This window comes from Cloeon dipterum, chromosome 3, assembly GCF_949628265.1.
Source record: "Cloeon dipterum chromosome 3, ieCloDipt1.1, whole genome shotgun sequence".
In the NCBI taxonomy this organism is placed as follows: Eukaryota; Metazoa; Arthropoda; class Insecta; order Ephemeroptera; family Baetidae; genus Cloeon; species Cloeon dipterum.
In genome coordinates, this window is record NC_088788.1 from 33,452,354 (window position 1) to 33,476,146 (window position 23,793).

The 23,793-nt window shown below is 41.1% G+C and overlaps 4 protein-coding genes across 4 annotated transcripts in view; 1 reads left to right on the forward strand and 3 right to left on the reverse strand.

Annotated features, from left to right (window-relative positions):
• Nucleotides 1–7,229, reverse strand: part of trio — a 126,450-nt gene extending 119,221 nt beyond the window's left edge. The window contains exon 1 of the mRNA XM_065483889.1: nt 7,070–7,229. The gene's annotated coding sequence lies outside the window, so the exon portion shown is untranslated. The remainder of the gene's footprint in view (nt 1–7,069) is intronic.
• A 68-nt stretch (nt 7,230–7,297) lies between these two features.
• On the forward strand, nt 7,298–8,240 carry LOC135939484 (U6 snRNA-associated Sm-like protein LSm5). The gene is made up of 3 exons (XM_065483894.1): nt 7,298–7,424; nt 7,835–8,031; nt 8,095–8,240. Exons 1-3 carry the CDS (start codon nt 7,370–7,372, stop codon nt 8,125–8,127), a joined length of 285 nt encoding a protein of 94 aa, XP_065339966.1. The 5' UTR covers nt 7,298–7,369; the 3' UTR covers nt 8,128–8,240.
• Nucleotides 8,241–8,423: 183 nt separating this feature from the next.
• Mos (Mos oncogene) lies at nt 8,424–10,271 on the reverse strand. The gene is made up of 7 exons (XM_065482016.1): nt 10,183–10,271; nt 10,050–10,131; nt 9,868–9,997; nt 9,119–9,344; nt 8,898–9,063; nt 8,688–8,840; nt 8,424–8,633 (listed from the first exon to the last, which is right to left on the reverse strand). Exons 1-7 carry the CDS (start codon nt 10,269–10,271, stop codon nt 8,427–8,429), a joined length of 1,053 nt encoding a protein of 350 aa, XP_065338088.1. The 3' UTR covers nt 8,424–8,426.
• Nucleotides 10,272–10,450: 179 nt separating this feature from the next.
• Nucleotides 10,451–18,200, reverse strand: Ae2 (Anion exchanger 2). The gene is made up of 21 exons (XM_065483356.1): nt 18,030–18,200; nt 16,505–16,667; nt 15,803–15,939; nt 15,676–15,746; nt 15,350–15,625; nt 15,141–15,292; nt 14,875–15,056; nt 14,434–14,820; nt 14,257–14,331; nt 13,808–13,957; nt 13,445–13,750; nt 13,188–13,389; nt 12,919–13,131; nt 12,717–12,865; nt 12,330–12,661; nt 12,116–12,275; nt 11,799–12,055; nt 11,303–11,517; nt 11,031–11,239; nt 10,802–10,972; nt 10,451–10,741 (listed from the first exon to the last, which is right to left on the reverse strand). The coding sequence occupies exons 1-21, from the start codon at nt 18,174–18,176 to the stop codon at nt 10,670–10,672; spliced, it is 4,026 nt and encodes a 1,341-aa protein (XP_065339428.1). The 5' UTR covers nt 18,177–18,200; the 3' UTR covers nt 10,451–10,669.
• Nucleotides 18,201–23,793: the final 5,593 nt, after the last annotated feature.

The following is a 23,793-nucleotide window of genomic DNA, read 5'->3' on the forward strand; positions in this document are numbered from 1 at the left end:
TATTCTACAATGTGCAACGGTATGTCAATTTATTTCGTTCACTCTCGTCGCGATTTATCCAATGGTGTGCGCTTTATGAGCTAAATTTCCCTTCTGGCGAAATTAATCATGATTTTGCAATTATGAGATACTTGCCGCTTGATTGACATGCAAACTTTATTCAAAAATTTAAACTTCAACCTGGGAAAATCCTCATTTTTAGATAGTATTTCAAAGTAGATGTATTCCCCAAATGTTCTGTAAGGCTTGAATTTTTTCTTGAAACAATTTCAATTTCCACAAATCAAAATGCGCTGTTTGCAGATCGTGTCAAGACGATGGCCTCTCGCGCGTCCATGTCGGGAGAGAAAATGCACATTCGTTTGCCTTGGTTTAGTTAGTTTATAGTTACGGCCGCGCCATGGGCGTGCATTGCTTGTTCGCGAGGAGAGCGCATTATCTGCCGCGCCGCGTGCTTTTCATATATATACATAAACTAGCATTATTGGTGTACCGTGCATTTTCATTTTATGGGCATGTGCAAGCAAGCGCTCTGAATTATTGCCGCTCGACTATTTATGTGTTTACGGGACGCTGTGTGCTGCTCTGCTGCTGGATAATCCCGTGCACGGCCGTGGAGCGCGCGCGATCCACGCCGGAGCAAGTGAAGTGAGCGTTGACCTGTGCGGATGCAACTCGCAAGGAAAAGCATTTATAAAAGGTGCTCTCGCCGGAGATTTTTAACGTCTCTCGATCAGAGTAACGTGAGTCGATAAATTTCGCAGTGCGGTCTAGGGAGGAAATGCGTCTGGGGGATTGCACGACCATAAATTGGATTCTGCCAGCAGAGCGCCTTTCGGATTGACTACATCATCCGCAATTCTCTGAATTTGCATCCAAAAAGCTGTTAGCATGGCTGCATAAAGCAAAATGGAATCATGCAAATTTTTACAAATTCAGATTTTGCCAGAACAATTGAGTGCATACATTTCAAAGAGTGTATAATCTAAAGATTTACAGAAAATTTGTGAAAAAATCCTTTTTGCCTTATCTTGAAAATATCTAAAAATTAGGAAAAAGCTGTTAAATTTTTTAGTCTTTGTCACGTTTTTGTTCCCAATTTAAGAACTTTTCCTTAAAATACGCACACCCTTGGATATATTGCGACGAAAGGACATAAACTGCGTTGCTAAATTTCACAAACAAATAACTCAATGAACAATTCAAAATGTTATTAATTGATGGCCTGTAAAGCTATATAACAGTAAATATATAATAAAATGAAGTGTGAGCTATAGCTATGGTATATTATAGTTTATGAGTTTCAACAAAATATCTGCTTTACTTGTTGCTCAAAAACTGCGATGAATGACAAAACTTCAAGCTGTAGTTTTGCGACATGCAGTGGTTTTCCGCCAAGCACCATTGAAAACTTGGGCATGGTTGGTTGTTGACTCGTCCTCTCACTCAACTTCAGGCTCTAATGATAGAGTGGTGAAGCAGAGAGGCAAGCTGAAATGCAATCGAAGTAGCTGACCAGCACCGGAGCAGTGTTCCTCAGCTGCGAAGCGGCCTTAATTGCTATAGTAGCAGTTCGCCTTTTTATGATTTAATAACAACGCCACGCCAACACGTGACATACGTGACGTGCCCGTGGAGGAGTGCAAAAAGCAGACTGGGGTACATGAAGACGTGCCATTTTGCAAAAATACGTTCATCAGTGAGGCAAGCACACTGCATCCTCCGTCCTCGGCGCCTCTCAACAGTGAGCACGATAATCAGACAGACGCTGGCTGACCCACAACCGTCACGAGGAGAGTGTCAAAGAATCATCTCAGTACGCAGAAGCATAATGCGCCCTGTCGCCCACGACGCCTCTCCGTTTCATTGTGCTGCTTTGCATAATTCAAAGGAGTACATAATATATGTATAAATGTGTGCCAGCAGCGTGCTCGTGCTAATGACTATTACAACGTAGAGCCGCCAGCGGCACGGAAAAATCCTAGTTTCTTTGAAATGTGTGTGGTAACGTGCTTGTCAATTTCTTAGGATCTGTCAACGCCCACCACTAAAACTTGATTGAAGCGATATAACCTCAGTCAGAGAGGTGTGATAATAATTTAATTTAATTTTGATGTTCTTTCAGGAATGTCATTTTATGCTTGCCGCTTTTTCTCCTTAAAATAAACTTCCACTTGAGGGTTAATTCAAGAAACAAAAATGTAATTAATAAGTAAAGTATAAATAGCTGCTCTTAGATATTCCTAAATGCGTTTAAAGCATATTCACTTATTTCAAAAGCAGCTTTTCCTACAGAAACGAGCAGCCATACAATTTCTGTGAATACGTCACCGTCTCGTCTGCTAATGACGGATTACTCTTTTCAAGCTATTCGCTTTTTCACCATTTCTGCTTCTCGACTCAGTTTCCAAACAAAAATAAAGCTTCATTAGTTTTTTGTCAGCAGTCGCAGAAACACCATCGCCGCCGCCGCTGCAACCGACCAATTTATATTTATTTCTCTCGGGGACAGCGAGCACTCGTAATGAAATATTTATGGCTGCGGTGTAAGTATGTAACGTCGTCTGTCTATGTGCACTAGTACTTTTCTCCTATTGATCTGTGCCGGCAAAATTGCTGCTGCGGATGACACAGCTCTTTCTATTGATGAATGGTGGAATTCTGGCAGCGGAAAATCACCGACGACAAAGCCGCTCGAGATTAATTATTATGCCAGTTTGCTAGATCAATAAAATTCAATCTGGTGCTGCTCGTGTTGGCTGAATAAGAAAGGCGATTACGGCATCAGCAGATTCTTCTTCAATTTGAAGGACGATCCATCAGAAGTGGATCAATTGTGTAATCGACTTACACGCCAAGTGAAGCAAAAGTGTCTCAGCCTTCATCTCGATTTAGTACCACCCACCTTTTTTTAGTTCGACTTATTGTCAGCAAAACTAGAAAAGTTAAGAAGGATACTTTGTACCTCATAAAAACATTTTGAGTCAGTATTTATAAATAAAAACGTAGCATTTATTCAAATCCTATAAACTTAAGTTTTGAAAGCAATTAAATAAATAGAATCAATCACGTGAAAATGGCTGTCTGAGAGTCACTACTGAGGAAACCTCGTTAGGATTTAATTTACGATTCAAGGAAAAAAACCACATAAAAATTGCGGATGTTATTGCTCCAATTCCCAGTTCCAATTTTCAGATGAAAATTGCCGGTCGTTCACTGCGGCAAATGACGTTATTATTTGAAGATATCGTAGAAACATGAGATGCAAATCCGATGGAATTTCAGCACAGAGGGTGAAACAAGGTCTGCGGGCCAGCTTCCCTTTCCCTGATCCGCATATTTAATAAAGGCGGCTCTCAACGCTTTTTCTCTCTTCTCCCACGGCCGCCCGGAGCAAAGAAAATACAATTAAGGAAAACAGGCTCCGTGTCATCGGCGCACATTTCTCTCCACGTGGCGCCTCTTTGGGAGGCAGAAGCCGTGCAAGCGCCGGATTAGCACTCGGGAGGAAAATTGTGTTTTCTTTCTTCTCGCGTCCAAGTGCGAAGGACGGCATTTCGACTGGCCGCCAAGGGCAGCGGTCGTTACTTTTTAAACTAGGCCAATAACGCAAGTCACACTTTCCTCCTATTATTACGTGTGCGTGTATATGCACGTACAACTAATAAAAGCTGACGTGAAAAGTGCAGAATCGCCGGCTATTGTTCCAAGGTGCGGGAAGTCACGCCTCATTACTCTCCATCTCATTTTTGCCTGCAGCGTGAAATATTTGTACAATCGAGCAACGCCTGAGCACTGTCTATCGGCTCGCTTTGCGCAGAAATGGCAACGGCAATATCGGGCTTTCTGCTGAAGAAAAGATGTGGCCGCAGATTTATGGTCGAAGATTTTGCTTGAAAGATTTAAAGGCTCGCCCTGCAAAAGAATGGGACGGCTCCTGATTTATGCATTGATAACAGCAAAAGCTTCTATATGGGTATTGGAAAAAAGGTCGGGCGCCACGTTTCTTTGCAGAATTTGATCGGAATTCGATGCTATACCACTCGCCACTTTATTAAAATATCATTTTTTGGCTCGAATTTTCATTGATTCCCAATAGAATTTTGAAGACGCTTTGAAGGGTCAATTTTTCGTTCGATAATCTTTCTTGGTGAAATATTGTAATAAAAATCTGTTAAAAAATGGATAAACTTCCAATAATATAACAAATTGGCTTCTTAAACTAAAGCTTTACAGAATATTTGTGTCCTTTTTACCTCTACTTGAAATACTATCTTCTAAAAGTTGGAAAGAGCTAAAAACTTGCCGTTTAAATTTTTGAGAAAATTGGTTTCAATTTTGCATGATAATCAAGCGGCGAGCAACAATTGTCGCCGTACTCTAAATCCTGATTTATTTCGCCGGTCAATTTGAGTTCGCAAACCATTGGATAGCTTTCAATGAGAGGAATCGAAATCAAACAAAAATTAATTGAAAACCAGTTTAATTTTTCCACAAATTTTGCAAATCTGAATTTTAACTGTTCCTTGGTCCTGATTTTAGAGATAAACTGTTGCTTTATTTCACAAACAATAAACTCAATGAATTAATACTGCAAAATGTTCTTGATTGTTGGCCTGTAAATCAAAATGGACAAAAAAAAATCAAAAAATCAAAATATTTTTCAAAAAACATGACAAAAAAATTGAAAACGCAAGAAAAGAGAAACAATATCATTTGATCGTTTTGCAATTGCTAACCCGCAGGCGCACGCAGACGGCCAATATTTAATAATTTACGGCGCGACTAGTTGTCGGGTAGGCACGCCACGAATTTCGTTCTCGTCCAAGGCCATCCTGCTTTGGCATCTCGACCTGACGCCGCTCGGGGGTGGCACGTGGTCGGGATGCTGAGAGGCAAGGTGCAGCTGCCCGCCGTCTGTCGTTGCGCAGCCCAGCACAGCTCACAGATCTAATGGACCAACGGGAGCGGGCGAAAACATCTGCCCCTCGAAGAGCGAGTGCGGACGCGATTTATCGGCGGCACACGCGAGCTGGTCCAGCGCTTTGTACTCTCGAGTTCTGTCGCGAGAAAAAACATTAAAATGCTCCACCTTGAATTTTAAGCTGTTTCTCTTCCAGAATTGAGCGGTTGCTCCATTTTAGAGCCAATAACAATGAAAGTAAATGTCTGAAAGTTGTTTATTGACAGTTATTGTTGATTTTTTATCGTTTTAACAGTAAATTGGCATTTAGCTGTCTCTAAATTCAAAAGATAATGACTAAAAAAGTACAAAAGGGGACACATTTGACGAATAACAAGAGGTGAACGACCCTTACAAGTCTGAAATCATAGAACTTTTTTGAAAATGTTAAAAAAAACACTGCTTGCACCTTAAGAAAATGAAAATGGAAAACAATGAGATTTAAAATGCAGTTTTTCGATTAATAAACGTTGTAACAGCTTTAATACTCGTAAACAACATTTTGAAAGCCATCTCCCACTCTACACCCTCTTGAATACTTTGAAGCATGATTCATGCTCACGCTAAAAAGCACTTGTTACGGTTTTGGACATGGCAACCTCAGCAATGACTATATAAAGAAGGAACGAAAAAGCCACCGAATTTAACACATTATTTTCACGATCTTTTGACAGTCACTCGTAAATCCATTACAGGATTATCAGCTCGAATCTGTTTACAACAACAGCGACTGATTTTTATCGCGTGTGAAGACGGAAGAGGCACGATTCGATGAACTTATCTTGCGCACTTGGGCGGCGAAGGCTTAATTATTGCGAAAGCTAGCTGATTAAAAGGCAATCAGTGTTTATTGAGTTAGGTCGCGGTGCCCAAAGAAGGCAACGCGCGAAACGCAACCGACTCTCTCGCACGTGGGCGCAGCAAAAAAGTTGAACCTTGTCGCAATGTCTGCATTTTTGCTGCTGTTGCTGCAGCAGCTCGACGTTCCTCCTCCTTGAGAAACGAATGGAGTTTGCCTCTGCTGCTGACGAAGTTTTGAATGAATTTGCATCCGAGCAGCGGTCGAAAGTTTGGGGCTCATTTGCATGAGGAGGGCTGGCAATTTTCATCTCGTGAGCAGCCGGCTTGCGACACGCGAAATAGAAAAGGAGACGCCGCTAATCCTGCTAATTTCGCCGCGGCTCTTCACTTTTAGCGTCGCTCTAGCCCTGCAGGGGTGTAGCAGACGTTTTCATTTGTCACACACTTGTTTGCGAACTTAACATGTCGAGGCAAATGCTTTTCATGACAGTTAACTAAAACTTTCATCTTTCTACGAATTAATTATGTGTGGTGTATTTCAGAAACAAAAGTTTTAGCTTAATTTATCATTTGTTTAATAAGAGAAAATTAATTATAACCAACTTTTGGTCGGCTGGATGAAAATTAATCTTCTCCCATAAAAATATTTGCACTCACGTCGACCCCAGAGCAATTTCAATTAAATGATTTCCACCCTCTCCATCGGGAAAATATCGACCTGTCGCTATTCGCGTCTTTCTCTTTCTACACCAGACTGACCAGACCGAGCCAGAAAACAAACAGCATTATTTTAGCATCACTCAGTCATGAGGGAAACCCAGCGAGTCAGAGCCTTAAATATTTACACTACTTACTTGGCCCTTTCCGCCACACTTAGCCGCTCCCGATTATAATATTGCTGTTTTCGTCTGCTCATTTTAATAGTTTGCGCGTTTTCGCGAGCAAAAAGCACCCCCATTTTAGACATGAATCACCACCCTGCAGTCGTAAAGCACTGACTGCAGCTGCATGCCTGTTATTATTCCTTCCTTTCACCACCCACCCCTTCCTCCCCTTTTTAATTAAACTCGCGGCGTCTCGTGCGCGAATAATAAAAAAATTCGTCTTTCGCACTTTTTATGTGTGATAACGTTCGTTCCAGCTCAAATATAAAATTATAATTTATTTAGCAGCACGAATTATGCAACACGCTTCGATCCGCACCCAGCCGTCTTTGACAGTAGACGGGGTGCGAGTCAGATGTAAACACAACAAAACACCCGCGGTTGCCACCCCCAGGATCGGTGGCGGCGGATCTTTTCTCACCTGGAAAGCGTCGCTCCGGCGTCCGAGGGGCGATATTCGCTCGTGCAAACTCGAATTCGCTTGATAAAGTCACAGTTGCAGTCATAAAATCGGGCGAACAGCACTAATAACTCACTGCCACCATCCTTTCACTTGTCCATGTTCCTCGAAACTGATTCGCCGCCGCTGTTTCTCGTTCGGGATGCTGTCTAGGTGGCGCCCGAGAGGTGCCGCTCCGAACGCGGATCGCCGCCTCCCATTGGCTGGTCCGAGTTGCGTTCCTCCGGCGGCCATGTTTGTTTATATCTCAGGAAATCAACAATGTCCAGCTCCGTGCAGTCCTCCACCTCAAATCCATCCACCTTGCTGCCCCTAGGTGCGTTTGACGTGTATTCTAAAGGGGATTGTATGAATCGGCGTATTAACTTTGGTTTTTTTCAATAATTTCTGCTACACCAGCCATTTAACCCCGGTAATCAAATGTTGATGACAGTCACAATGCCGGCGTGTAAGACCAAAAACGTCAGACTAGGATTAGAATTATAATACATATTAGTGTTGCTTCGCAGTTATCTAATTTTGATATTAGGAATTTTATATATTAATGTTAGCAACTTCACAAGGGTTTTTGTCACCCTGACCAATTAAATTTGCTTTGATCTATTTTGTTTTCATATGAAAATTTAAAAATTTTTCTTTATTTCATGTAATTTACTATGAATTTTCTAAAGAAAGTATAATGTCAAACTTAATGACCAAAATTTTAACTGAAAAATAATATTTCAGAGCTTGTGGACAAATGTATTGGCTCTCGGATACACATCATCATGAAGAACGACAAAGAAATTGTTGGAACCTTGCTGGGCTTTGATGATTTCGTCAACATGATGTTGGAGGATGTCACTGAGTATGAATCAACGCCTGAAGGTCGGAGAATCACTCGGCTTGACCAGATTCTACTCAATGGAAATAATATAACTATGGTAAATTCGAAAATGGTAGCTGTCAACAGCTTGTTCAGTCATTATGTGTTCTTGTTTTTTCAGCTTGTTCCTGGCGGCGAGATGCCCGATTCGTAGTGTGGCAGGCTCCATTCCGGCTCTTCATTCATTTATAAGTATTTTTTAAGGATTTGGCGTAAAATTTACGCTGGCTTATTTTTAAAAATAAAAAATTTGGTCATACCTTAGAATGATTTTTGTATTTATTTTTTCATCACATTTTTAAACAAATAAACTTTTTTTAACAGAAAGTTTGGATCTTTTGGCTAATTACCCATAACAACATTAATTTAAAAGATCAGAAACCAGTCATACTGTTTTTTTCAAGTTTGTTCATTTTTTTTTATTTTTTTAAATTTTTAAGGTTAAATATCAGTTTAATGTATTCCCTCAACCCACTTGTCATCAGGGCCCACGCAGCGCATGCTCGCTTGCATATTTCTCAGAATCACGTCCAATGTTGGTCGACAATCAGGTTCTTTGTTCCAACAGCACTTAAAAGTTTCCTCAAAGACTCGAAGTCCGCAGCTTCTTCTTGCAGGATCGTGTTCATTTGGTGTAGGACGCAGATGATTCCTCACAATCTATGGTATATGCTTAAATGAACTAAAATACACTTAATTATTGCTTGATTTCACCTGGTACATCAGACTTCCATCATTGGCTATGCCCTTGTAAGGAACCGTATTGAACACCAACTGCCACATGGTGATCCCAACAGAGTAAACATCAGATTTTGTCGTGGCTTTCTTGTTTTTAAAAATCATGGGATCCGTGTACCTGACAGTGCCCTGAAGTGCAATAATTGTCATACAACTTGGAATTTAAATCCGAAATCTTTCCAATACCATGCTGTAAAAATTTCCAAAGCCGTTGGCCAGAGAGGAGTTCCCAAAGTCGGCCAACTTCATGCTGCCATCTCTCCCAATCAGCATATTCAAGGGTTTCACGTCCAAGTGGAGGATGTTGTGTTCATGTAAGTACTGGAGCGCGAAGCAGAGCTCACTAATGCAACTATGATCGCAGATAAATTAAATCTGGATTGATGGAAAGTAAATGGCATGCTCACCGAATCTTTGCCCGATCAGATTTCAGCAGGCCACCATCCAAAACTTCTTGAAGGTTGACGTTGTTTGCCTTCTCCATGATAATGATTCCAGCCTTTGGTCCTTGGACCACTGAAAGGGTTTCAACCACATGTTTGTGCTGGAGCCCGAGTGCATTGCGTTCTCTCTGGAATGTGATGCAGCTGTTAGCTGATCCAAGTTTTATCACTTTGCAGGCAACTAGTCGATCTGAAAAGTTGAAAACATGAAAATCCGTGTGGGGTGAATTTATTTATCAAATATAGATTTTATAAAAAGCTGAAAAGCTAGGAATGAGAGGCTATAAAGTAGAAAAATAATGTAATGAAACTAAAATCACAAGTTCACCTGAACAGAGGCTGTTTCGGCTCCGCAGGCCTTGGAACTTTAAAACAAAATTCAAAACCACTATTTAATGTGCAGAAAATTGTAAATCAGCGATCGCACCTATTTCTCAGTGCAAGGGAGCATCGAAATGAACAAAACCTCATAGCTTTAATCTCCCTGCGATTGAAATTTCCTCGAACAAAAATTCAATTAAACCAAAAATCCCATTCTTGTGTGAGCTGTTGAAAAATTATCTTAGGATCACGTAAAATTTTTGAAATTTTAGCCTTCCATTCTTTGTTAATTGCATATATATGGGATTAGCCATTTTAAAATCTATTTAATATTAAATGATGTAAAAATGTTTTAGGTGTTAGATTTGCTAATTTTTAAACTTGTATATTACTGTTAGAAACTGCAAGAAAGACAGATCCAAACCCTCCTTTTCCGAGAGAATCAAATTTCAGAGTTTCAGCTGATTCCTCGCCTCTCAATATGAAATTCCTCGCTGGAGTATTTAGCTCTTCAACCTCCGTCTATTGTGTTTTAACATAAAGTAATTCATTCCTCACGCAATATATTTTTCACCTCAAATGCTAGCTTCTGTACAATACCCTTGTCTTCAATGAATCTCGTCCTAAATGTCCTATTTTGGCCGTATTTATATTTTCTAATTAAAATTAATTTTAGACCCGTGATTTATCAAATATATTTTACTTACTTCCCCAAGGGTATTTCCTCTGGCGTTAAAACGTATATTCTTGGAGATTTCAAGTTATTGGTATTTAGTGTATACTTGATCGTCTCCATTGTTATTGTTTCCGAATTGACATGCCACACTCACAGAGCAAAAAGTGGAAATGAAATTCCAGGAATTTAAGGCTGGATTTTTGACCAAGCGCAAAGTGGATCATGCCATCTGCCACGAGAATATGGAATCTCTTATCAATACCAGGGGTTTATAATTATCATTGACAAGAAATAAAGCATCAATTGAAATATTTTTTTTATTTTTCTCTTGTATAAATCTTAATAGAATTCAATTTTTTTCAGGTACATGTATAAAATACATCTAACATCTAATAGATTCGGAGTATTTCTTTCTAAATTATTAAAATAATGTTATAAACTGAAGCTATTACCTCAAACGACCAACATAATGTGTACACACAAAATTGCGCAAAATTGTATTATAAAATGAAACTTGTCTAGCCAGGAAGATGTGCTTGGGCGTAGAAATCAGGTTCATCCTCATCTTCATCAACCTGCGCCCCATCAAGCTAAAATATTTTGATTTTGAATAATTCAATTCGTTCCAAATTAAATTTTAAAAGTCGTACCGCTCGTAACTCTCTTGGGCTGAAAATGTGCTGCAAACTGGTCCTGATGGGCACCATGAGAATCAAGAAAAATGGAAATGCAAGAGAGGCTGGTGTGGATTTGACCACCCAGAGGGTTGCCAGACATATGACTTGAATGATGGTGAAAAGGTGCATTTTTGCTGTCTTCACCTGGTGAAAAAAAACATTTATCTAGAAAATCCCTGATTTTTATGTCGATGATACGCACCCTTCGAACGTAAGGTACTTGAGGGTGGTGCTTCACAGGCATGAGAAACAGTTGCACCCTCTCAAAGAACTGGATACCAGTCATAGACGAAACACCCATGTAGAGGAAGACTCCGAAAAGCACAGCGATCGGTACAAGGCGCAAAAATGGTGCCATTGCGACCGATATTCCCACGAGTACGCTAACAGCCAGTGCGGTCATTCTTTGCTCTGGAAATTTGTACGAATTAGAAACGGCCGAGGGCTATATCTTGGAATGCGTGCGTCACGAACCCTTGACCTCGATGATGTGCGGCTTGTCGCCAGGAGCGTGGTCCCTCGACATGACCGTTAGTGCGGAGACGTGCGCCACCGACCGCACAGTCGCGGCACAAATCCAAGGGGCTCCCATCAAACCACAGCCCATGTTCAACATGCACACCAGAACTATGTCCAGGTGGAATCCAGAGCCTTTTTTCAGCTTTCTCTCCTTTTTGTCGATAATAAGCCTGAGAAGTAAAAGCGCTTTTAGTATGTTTATGTGCGACTTTTAATGTAAAAAAATCTGACAAATTCAGGAATAGGGTAATTTTAGTAAGAATTGTGCTGCTTTAAATCTTTAGTATCAGCAAAAGAATCCATAATTAAAAAATGAGTCTCAGAAAGGAAAATAATTTGTATTATTCGGTATTATTTGGAACAGAAATAACAATAAATTCAAGTTTATGATTTTTGAAACTCTTATTCAATTCAAAAATTAGGAATAGTCTAACAGTTTAATTTTTCTTACTCGCAGATGTGCGTCTCCATGAAAAGCAGGATGTACACGAGCACAGCTGGAACGGCGCATGCGATCGCTACCCAAACTTCCAGTGGCTTGTTTTTCCCGCCGGGATTGATGATCCAACCTCTGTCTCCAGGGCTGGAGGGAGACAGGCCCTCTGGCACTCTCAGTTTGTCCGTGTACGTGTTGGTTATCATGTAGTCCAGAGAAACCATTATCACAATCGCAATTGGCACGCCAAAATCTCCCAGAGCTCGCCGCGCCTTTAGAAGCAAAATCAATTATATTACACGCTCGCTTTAGTCTGTGCTGATTTGACGTACGCTTCTTCCTAAGAATTTGCTGTTACGAAACTGTCTCAGGTAGTAGGCAATGAAAAACGTGCCGAAGGCCAGAATCACACACAAAAGAGCTGTGTTTGGCTGATTTTCCTTGATTATAGGCCCAGGCTGTGATGTCGGCGGCGCAACTGTGGTGTTCCACCTAAACAAAGCATGCCCGTTAAGAAAAATTTGAATTTAAAAATATATCACTGACATGTCCATCAAGGCTGTTGATGAATTTTCAAGGAGTAGAGAGTATGATTCGTCCATCCTACCCAAAGATGTGCTGTTGACCAACGGAGATGGTTCAAAATCGCAGTATTCTGGCTGCAGCGGATGCTGCTTGAACACTTGGTACAGCTTGACGAAACTCTCGTAAATGTACAGGAGTGATATCAAAGACGCGAATATCTCCTCAGTGAATCTAGTGAACCGTTTCACGAGCACCGATCCCTCGACGCAGACCACGATGAGTCCTATTATCACAAGCCAGGCACCAATCCAGACTCTCAAGGAGAGAAATTCGATTCCATATTCTTCGCAGAACTGCAAGGAAAATAAATATGGTGAAAGGATTAATTATAGAAAATTAAATATGTACCGCAAACAGGGATTCATCAAAAAGAAGAAGCGGGCCGGTGGTTCCAACTATCACAAGAGGTTGTCCAGAGAGCAATGCGAAAATCACTCCAGAGAGGCAAGTGGCGACCAAGGTTTCAGATATGCCGATTTGGTTGTTGGTCTTGTCACCTAAAAAAATATATCCACACCTCCAACTATGCGAATTTTGTAAATTGACTTACCCATCAGGCCACCGAAAGTGATTGCTCCGGAAAGACATGCGAAGTAAATGAAAATGGAAGCTGCTACACATTGGAAATTTAATCCATCGACTATATCAGATTTGAATTTCGGCCAGCGCCTCTTGATGTCTTTAATGAGCCCTCCAAAGGGTCTTTTTGTTCTGATTAGAGGGTCATCCTCAGGTGGCTTCTTCGCTTCCTCCAGCAAAAGAGCTAGGGATTCAGTATTTAATATTTCGTGAAAATGGCAATTTTAACGCGATCAGTACCTCGCTGCATCTCGTCGGGAGGATCGCGCGTTGATTTTCTCCTGCGGATAGCCTCACTTTTTGCTTTCAAGTCATTGAAAGGGAGAAGAGCCTTTCGCTCGTAATTTCCAGGAGGCAACACAATACTGTCGTCTAAAAATTCATTTATAGCAGACAGGATCTCCCTTCTGTCCGCAGCTTTGTAAGCAATGTTGTGAAAGTGCTGAGGTTAAAAGAAACCGTGAGGGAAATAATTATTTTTTTAACCTTCAACTCACGGTATTGGACATAAGCGTTGAAATAGATCGGCCAATTTCGTGGTAGTCCAAGTCGGTGACGCTCGGTCCGAGGAGGATGAACATGAAACGCACTGGGATCGGCGCCTCAGTGATTGAAGGCATGAGAACGCCTTCTGCCAGGCGGACAAAGGCGATCGTAGGCTGCTCCAAAAACTCGACAGAACCGACCAATACAGTGGTGGCCTCGGCTCCATCGGGAATTCTCTTCAAAATACTTTCGTTGTGGGCCTTTTTCAAATCTTCTGTCGACGACGAGTATGTGGTTTCTTCCTTGCCAAGGTCCACCTGATGATCATTGTTTCAATCTAGAGGGATTTTTAATTTAAAAAGAAATAACCTTACCACTGTGTGGTTGCTATCACTAGCGTGCATTTTATCAAGGCTCGTTTGTTTGCTAGCGGAGTACGATCCCATGAGTTTGGCCAAGGACAATCCATCCACGCTGGTCATTGATGGCACGATCCGTGGTTTGGTCTTGTCTTCAGCCAAGTTCTACAAATTGATATAATATTAAAATTTGGATTTGATTTTGCTTAGAGTGCAACCTGTATAAAAATGCGTCAATCCAAAGAGCAAAGATGTAAAACAAGCATGCACAAAGAAAACGAATGCAATATATAATTTAAAGAAGGTGTGTGATAGCATTTGCATATTTATAATACTGTTCTAAAATAACGAGTTACGGGATTTAAAAAAGTATAACCTCTGCAAGCACCAGAGTTCAGCTAAAGTACAAAATGAGGATTAATTTAAAAGGGGAAACACACACGTAAAACGTTTGGTTGCTTTACACAGCTGTATCTTCGGAGAAACTCTTCTCTTCTCAATCTCTCCTGGTAATCGGCATCGTCCGATAGGAAATAATTCTAGCCACAGAAAAAACGTCTCAAATTGTGCGTCTTAATATTTATATATCATCGTTAACACCAATGTATAAATAGCTTGTCGAATAAAAGCGGGAGATCTACCTGCAAGCTAGTGTAGCTGGAAGCATTCCTCTTGATCACCCCAAAACGAAATTTGTCGTGATGGGCGACAGGCCGGTGGCGCAGCAAAAGCGCCCTCATCACGGCGGCTTTCGACTCGGCCTCGACCAGCTCCTCCACGGCCATCTGCTCGACGACTCGGAAGGCAACCCCAGGCAAATCCTTTTCCTCCAGATCGAGCAGGATGACACCCGTTTCGAGGCAGCGGCGCAGGTTGAGCAGCGAGTGGAAGCTGAGGGAGGCAACGTGAGGTCTGCCCCATCTGTCCGCTCCCTCCAGCCTGTCTTCCTCGTACTTGATCCAACGCGCAGTCTCTTTCCATTCCTGATCGTCTCCGATTCCTGCCAACTCGTCCAGTTGCACAAAAACCTGGAGGAAAAATTAATGCAGCTTAGCAGACTGTCATGAAAATCGAAGTCTTACGGCGTGAGGACTGTGGTCGAAAAGCTTTTTGGGCTGAGCGCCGAGCGGCAAGCCCATTCCGACGGGCACCAGGTTTCCGTCCCGCCTGCTGATGCTGACTATGTTGTCCCCGGCCACGCCGCCGATGGAAGACTTTGACGTTTTGTACCGCCTCATTCCCTTGGCGTCGTCAAACCTGTGGCCTGCAACACAAAAAAGGTTAGCGCCTGCTGGCGAGCGACGCAACCCGCGCAACAGGCAAGTGGAGCAGGTTGCCTACTTCTTACTCGTAAGGTCGTCTTGGTCCATCTCCACCAGCGTGGAGGCTTCTTCTCCGTCGAGAGTGGGTCTGAGTGAAGATTCAGACGGCGCTTCTGAGCCAGCCCGCACCCTCCACTGAGGATCCTCTTGCAAACTGTATTTTCGTATCTTGTGCTTGCTGCATAAGACATGAATGTTAGAATAAATTTTAAAATTCACATGTAATCCAAATTGCCTGTATCTCCTCCTTTTTCCTTTGTCGGAGCCATCAAACTTCATGGGCGAACTCTCCTTGCTGTCCTTGGGAGGAGTGTCCTCCTCCCTGTCGCTGTCATCGCGCCTTCCTTCACCTGCTCCTCCGATTTGGAATTGAACTCGTCTGGTCGTGTCTTCGTCGAATTCCTTGCCGCGATAGGAAGCTGCCATTTCCGACACTTGGGGCTCATCTTCAGAGAGACCCGAGAGCGGGACAGGAATGGGAGCGGAGGCTCCACCCTCAGAACCTCCTGGCCTAAAATAAAATAAAAATTTAAAAATGAGTCATGGTGCGGAAAGAATTACCTTTGGACCGGCTCATCTGCGGAGCCCAAACTCTCACGTTCTCTGGAAGACCTGGCTTCGTCATCTTCATGCTGCAGATTTTTATGTTTAGTAAAATTTGAAGGTTAAAAGTAAAAAAAAAAAATACCTCAGCAAGAACTGAAGCTGCCAGATCTGCTGCTTCACTTTCAGAGAGTCTTGGTGAGGTGAGGCGACGGCGCATTGACCTCGAATGTATCGACTTCAAAGGAGCATGAGTGTGGGGATAACTCTTTTTTCGGTGCTCTGTTTAAAAAATGAAAAATTAATTTCTTGCTCCTAATAATCCTGCAAGCTTACTTTCAAGATTTTAGAAAATGTTGCAATATAAATTTGACTGAGAAAGAAAACGTTTCATTAAATTAAAACTTAGTTTAATCCATACGTTACGCAATATAAGGAAATTGAGTGCAAAGTTTTCGAAATTCTGCAACCCTTTTATTTTACAGGAGAGAAAGTTGAACATTACGTAATTATTTATTATATATATTTAGACATTTATAGAGTTCTCAGCCGCAAGATTTAACGCGGCGGCTGGCGGGACCGGATTAGCCGAATTTTTTTCCTAGCGGCTGACCATTTTCACCGGTGGCTGGCGGCAGACAATATTTAAAACGTGAAGTTTGATAGTGAGGGCCAAAAGACATTTTTGTCTCTTGCACTTTTTAATTTTTGACCCTTTTTCACCGGCGGCTGGCGCAGCTTAGCCAGATTCGCGGTGGCTGGCGGATTCCCACGTGACACAAAATTTGCCGGCTGGCTGAGACTTCTAGACATATATAAAATAATCTTTTGGCAATATCACACTCACGGCTATAATCCCGTTCATCGAATTTCCTCCTGTCCTGTGGCGTTTCACCGGGCGAGGTGGACAGCCTGGACACGTCGAATTTCGTCTCACCGCTTCCCATTGCAAATACCTTCTCCATTTCCTCATCCAGGTCAGAACCTGCCTCCACTCCATGGTGACTTTCCTGCAATAAATACGAGGAAAAATAAATACATTTTCGGTTTAGTGAATTTTATAATAAAATTACAGAGACAGATCTGCCAAACCAAACGTGTTTCTTGGACATATTTCCGAGTAAACAAATCAAATCGAGACACCACGTGCGTCGCTTGCGGTGAACGAGACGCGATTGCACAGTGTCTTACTCGGGCGCCCTTATCACGACGTGTGTGGTTTCCGTCTACGTCAGCTTTTTCGGATTGCATATCTCGCAATGATAAGATGCGTATACACTTGTTGATATTAGGGGCTAATAAATCTGAATCATCAAATTCTAATCCTCCGCACAGCTCGCGATATTTAATAATCCGTCGTGATTGTGTAATACGGCTTGCAAAAGCATATGCAAGAACTGTGCGCACCCGAAAGAGCCCATCCGGTATATACTATGTGCATTGAGCTTAGATGCACTTCAGGGTTATGAGGAAAGCAAACGATCAAAGCGAGCTCTTTTATAATACATATAGCCGTGCACATAAGCTCTCCCAGTAAATTAATTCCGCTTTTCTTCGACCTTGTGCAGATTCATTAATCAATGGATAGCACACGTGTTAAAAATGACGATCAATTTTAATTCCATACTTCGATTTTTATTTTTGAGTTTCTATTTTGCTCACTGAGAATTTCTATCTACTTGTGAATTATGTATTTATTTTTCTTATAGATTGCACGTGATTCTCAACGCGAATCAAATCGCATTGTTGGACTCTTGCGTGCATCTAGACAGTTTGCAATGAACCTTGGTGAATTATTGATTGCGAGTATATCTTCACACTAATGATTGTCATAAAGCAAAGCTTTTATTCCACAATAAATTTAAAATTTATGCAGTTTTCATCAATCTAAAACTAATTATTCAGATGCAATTTGTAGAATTTGAATCTTACGCTGGTTGAAAATAGTTCTGCACGTCAATTGATTTTTTTGGGGGTAAAAACTTGATTTGTGTTTATCAATATTGTAAATATCAAGCTTTCTCGAGTCTTAAAGGCAGGAGCATGTGAAGAGGGCAAGTCATTTCGAGCGCACAGGTCAATATTTTCTGTTGCTGCATAAGAGATATGTTTCCTAACGAAAAAAATACTTGCTTAAAGCGAACAAACAGCGAGTAGAATAGTAATAATATTAATCCATCTAAATTGATTATTTTTTTTCAAGCGTATGAATTGCAACAGAGCAATAGGTATATTGCGGGGAAATTTTAAGGTTTGCTAAAAATACGGGAAATACAAAGAAATAAATCTAATCCCATCTAAAATCAACAGTAAAATTGCAAAATCAATGATATAGTATTTTAATCACTTATTGTCAATCAAATAAGCCTGACCTTTTTCGGGCTGTCGCGGAGAGATTGTGAAATCCAAGAGAAAAACTGTCGCACTTTCGACTTTCCCAATGTGGCCGGCTGCGCTTGGCCGCCCCCGCATTTGTCAGCAGGGTGGTCAGGGTCGCGGCTGGTGCTCGCCACCCGCATACCTCGAGGTGCAGAGCTCGACTATAGCGCGAGAGCCGCGCTCAGAGCGGGTATAATCCGTCTCATTTGCGGCACACAGCTCCTCCGCCCCCCGGTCGATGGCAATGAAATGATATTTATGTGTCACAAGTCCCGAGCCGCGCCACTCTATGCAACCCTATCGTATTTTATCTTTCCACTTCTCGAGTAAATCTGATTATTAATGTATTCGCCGGGTGTGTCAGTTTTATTTTGATTGAAGAGCTATATGCTCATTGCATTTCTGATCATCATCATTCGCTTTTTCACTCTCTCCACACGCACGTCCGTATATAACAATGAAACCACGTGGCACTGCAAAGAAATCAGTTAAAAAATCGATTTCTTTTCTCTGTGCTAGTTTCCGCACGGTAAGCTAAAGTAAGCTGCGCTTCTTAATTAAATAAAACTGCTCTAGGTCAGGGATGCACATAAAGAGAATATGTACTAATAGCACCAACTGTTTAAAGCTCCAATCGTAGACCTACTGCCCCCTAGTAGTTCGCAATGCAACTCTCTAGTGCAATAATGTAATAATTAAAATGATGACACGGTTCAAAATCTACAGCAATATTGTGGAAAGTAAAATAAGTGTAATTTTTGCCTGTTTAATTTGTTTCTTCGTCAAAAAAATTTAGACCAACTTCAAATGTACACAATTTTTTTTTGTGGCCGTAGTTGCAATACAATATTAAAATATTGGAACTGCTTGTCATCATTATTTTAAAGGTAATATCTAAAACAAACCAACAAAAACCGGTCTTTTAAGAATCATTATAAAAAACGGCAACTCAATGAACTGCACCTGGAGCAAAAAGGCGACACCTTCATGTTGTTAGTGCACATTTACTCGATGCGATTTTAATTGGTTTTTATTTTAAAGCGAGTTTGAAAGAAATCTAGGACGCACATTATGAACTTTTACTTTTCGCAAACCCTTGATCGATGGATCAACGAGGATAAAACAAACAAGCCAACTGGTGAGAGTCAATTATTAATTGACCTCTTTGACGCAAAAGCACGTGCATACTTGTTCAAAATAATATTTCAATTAAGGCGAGCCGAGGAGCTGCAAAAGATTTGCATCTCTATTCTGTGTAAGGAAATCCCCAGAATGAACAGCAATTCTATTAACACAGGTGCGTCGCATCAAAATGAGAAAAATAAAATGCGTTACAAGTTTGCAGGGCGGAAAAGGTTATCTTATTGTTAGGCTCACTGTTGACAATTCATAAAAAAGACACTGTTTAGTTGAAGCAATAGAAACCTCGCGTTCTAAATATGCAGCTCAAATAACATTACTTTTAGCGAAATTCATTTGCACTTTTTTACAATAGTTGAATGAACCTAAGAATTTCTAAGACATTAATCACCTGATTTTTGGAGGCGTTTAGAAAAAGCCACATTCCGCTCAGTCAGCAGTGCCAAAGTTTGCCTGTCATTGTGCTGGTCCAATTTTCTTGTTCGCCGAGGTGCAATGGAAAGTGAAATGATTTTCGTGCCAATTTGCGACACACATAGAGAGCGTGAGTCAAGGTCGCTAGTTGTTTGAACTCTCAACAGCTGAATGCACCTTCACATAATTGAAGCCAGTCGAATAAAATATCGGCTCCGACAGGATTCAACAGTTCGTGCATTCTCGGCGGCACAAAGATATTATTCTCTGATTACCTGAAAAGACAAGAAGCGGTTGCTAAGCTGGAGAAACCGCATTCTTCATTTCTCAAGGTATTACACATGACGACATGACTCGAAAATACCCTGACAAATCATATTTTTTTTTAAATTTTTTGACAGGATAAAAATATCACCTCACAATAATTAATTATTTCATTGATTGAAATTAACTTGACCCTCATAAAAATTGCTGGTCCTTATATTCCCGAGTACATATGCAATATGAAATGCTTCTTTTTTGTTTAAAGCATGGGATTTAAAATAGCTTGGAAAGGCATCGATCTTAACTTAGAGACGTAGCAAGAGTTTTATTGATTGTCCTGCACGCACACTTTTAGCAGCTGGCTTGGGGCAACAAAGACCCTTTTGTCTCTTCAGACTTGGCACACCGAGGCTCGCTCTCATCAAGAATTGACTACGTTCGCGATTTAGCGGGAGCCAAACTAAAGTATTCTTAGAGTCTTGCAACGAAACATCAAATTGAATCAAACAACATGTCATCATGTTGTTGGTTGGCCAGCCCTAAATTATGCAGACGGAATCGATCCGTCGTCTACAAGACTGAATGATTTGTTACCGATTGTATGCATAGCGCAGAGCTACTTCAATGAAAAAGTGGAGCAGGAAGTGCCAAAATTAATTTAGTAAAAATAACTTTGCTTCCGCGCCATCCGTTCCAGGCATCGGACCAAAAATACAGGTGAAAATTCGTTAAAATAAATATGATTCATCAAATCACTCATTCGGTACAACTCTGGTTGAATAGTCGACGGACATCGTTCAATTGATTTCCTCGCAACTTTCATAGCCAGTAATGTGTGAAATTTGATTGGCTGCACAGGTGCACAGCTAGTCCATTCATGGTAGACGCAATTAGCATTCTTTCAACCTCGCGCGCGTTCGTATGTGTACAAGGTGTCAAAGGCTTACGTCACCAGCGTCGCGGCAAATTTGTCGCTAATCTAGTGCTAATTATATTCAATGCAAATGGACCATGATCCTCTCTAAAACGTCACATCACGTGCATAGCGGAATTAAATTCATGTTTGCACCCTTAAAATAAGGTAAATTCATACTTCTGGCAAAAATTCATGAACCAAGGGAGAACAATAATATTTTTGAAAAAAAATTACTTAAACCAAGGGGAACGTTTTCACTTTAAAATTAAGTTAATAATCTAAAATTAAAAGTATTAAGAATTAAAGAAAACCAATTAATAGACTGTTAATTTGTGCCGAATTTTTCGAGATTGAAACTATAATGTCGAAACTAGCGTGGCCCGGATTTTTACAAGATTTGCTTGTCATGACTCTTACTATATTTTCTGTGGTAATACAATGTTTCATTATGAACTTAAAAACGTTTGTAGCGAGACTTGTGTAAAATATCATATTCAAAAGTGTGCAGCAAGAAAATTGACTTTAAGATTAGCAGCGAAAATATGTAAAAATAATTAATTACAGATTTAATGTAGCACGCATACTGCGTTTAAAAAAATCATTAATTGATAACCTAAATTAAATTAAGCTTTAAGGGTTTCAATTTATCAAACTGGAGATGTCTAAAATAAACAAAGCTCATTTAAATAAGCTGACTAACACGCTTGAAGCCGCAATCAAGTATTGAAATCAGTGCGGAATTTATTTCAGCTCAATTTTTGACCATGCTATCGCTATAAATTATGAATTGAAACCGTATTTCCTCTAAAGAGGTTTGAATCACACACGGAAATAAAAGAAATAAAAAAAACGAACCTTGCTGGAGCGTCTGCTGATGACGGAGGGCCGGTGCTGGCGGGCGCCGTCGTCGCCGGGGGGTGCGCCACTCATGCTGCCGGGTCGTGCTTTTTGCGAGGTGCTCGGCCTACCCTGATCGCCGTCGTGTTGTCCACTGGCATGGACTCAACAGCCTCTCTCGAAGCGACGCCGCGGCGCGTGGGCGGCCCTCGGTCGGAGACTGGCTGTCGTTGCTCACAAAGGCGCCGCCGACCAACTAACGTTGGTCGAACCCTTTCCGCCGCTGCCGCCGCCGCCTCTTCCCCTCTGGCGCTCCTTCGCGTTGCGTGTGTGAAAACCTGCTGCTCCTGAAGCACGGTCAGATGCACACCGGGGTTAATTAAAACAAACTATGCTTGTGGTGGTGCGACAAAGAAAGCAAAGAGATGCTGGATATCGATCATAATTGGGCATTGTCAGCTTCTAACTGGATTTCAGCCAGCGTCCACTGAGCTGGTTTTTAATTAAAAATGTGCACAGCTCCGTGATTTCCCGGAATGATTGCTGTATAATTAATGGAGGCACTGGTAATACCGCATGGCTGTGAGCTATTTTTTTTCATAACTCTAAGCTTCAATGCAATACGCGATTCAGAATTCTATTTGTGGTTGCGAAGCGAAAGACTGGAAAAAGCCTTACTTCCATTGCTGTTACTTTTCCGTCACAGCATGTAATTTCAGCACCAGCCGATATTTCTTCGGAATTGGCTGGACTTGTGTTGGTCTTAAAAAAGTCGAATACATTGCACATCCTTTGTTAAAATAAAACTGTTTCCCGTGAACGTTTTAAAGGAAATTTGTGAAAAATCTTGTTTAAATTTATTTCAAATAGTATTTAAATATTAGAAAAAAGCTGAAAATTCCCAGATTGTCGTTTTAAAGTTTTAGAAAATCAGCCCAAAAGTTTGCATGCTAAAAAAGCATGTGTCTACCGTACAGCCATGATTTATTTAAGAATTTAGGGAATATTATTCTCAAAATTCGCGCATCAATGGATGGATTTGAAATTCCCCATAAATATTTCTAAATAAAACGCCGCGTGAAAAATGGGTAAAGTTGACAAATTTTCAACCCTTGGCCGTCTGCCTGAAGAAACTGAGTCTGCCAAATGAAAGTCCGCGCTAGACATGTCTTTCAGATGCAAAATTCAGATGTTGCACAGCGGCAAGAGACGAATATGAAAATAGTGCACGTGTGCAATAAGCGTGCCTTGGCCGGAATACCTGCTCGCTTGCTGCTGCATGGCGCGCGGCAGTTGCACCCGCCGCCGCGCGATTATTAGTCGGGCTTCTTGCCAAACTTGAACTTGGATGCATTCGCACCGAGAGATGCACCCCGCGTGATATTCTTGTAGTTTGCATTAGTAAACAATCCACTTTCACGTGGACTAATCGCTGCTCTATATTCTTCGTGCTTAATGCTCTGGTTGCGCGAGGAAGAATTAAGAACAGTGCGCGGCTCTCTTTTACTCGAATAATGACCCGTGAAATGAGAGCACAAATTTAATTTGGTTATTTATATCGCATACTCTGTTTTGATAATGTTTTTTTTCAAATAGAATCAATTCTTTTTTTCGTGTTTAAGATTTTGAGATTTTCTTTTAAAACAAACCTCCCAAACAATATCATTTAGCAAACCAGAATTAGGTTTTCAATAATCAAAATAAGAAAAAGATAAGCAATCCCTTTTAGATTGTTTTGTTTGTCTTATTATTGCAAAATAGGAGCGCATCTTAATTAAAAATGCACGTCATTCGCTTATTCGTCGAAAAACAATTTAATTTCCTTTCACGTCTTGTGTCAGAGATCGAGGTGAACAAATAAATATTTTGAATCGATATACGCATTCAAAACATGCTTGCAGTGATAGTGGGAGCGATTTTTGCAAAACTGCAGTCGTCGTAAAAAGCGAAAGTGGATTTTCGAGCCGCTGATTATATCACTCACTCCCGGCTCGACTCAAGCAAAAATTAACTCACGATTAGGCCCACGGCGGTGAGTGAGGCCGTAAAGGCCTGGCTTGTGAGATGAGATTGCAAATTTATTGGATTATATAAAGCTGAGCATAAACACTCTGGAGAGAGTGCGTTCATCACGTTTGCATTTATTAAGTTTGTCCTCATCTTACGAATGCATGCGGGTCGCTTTA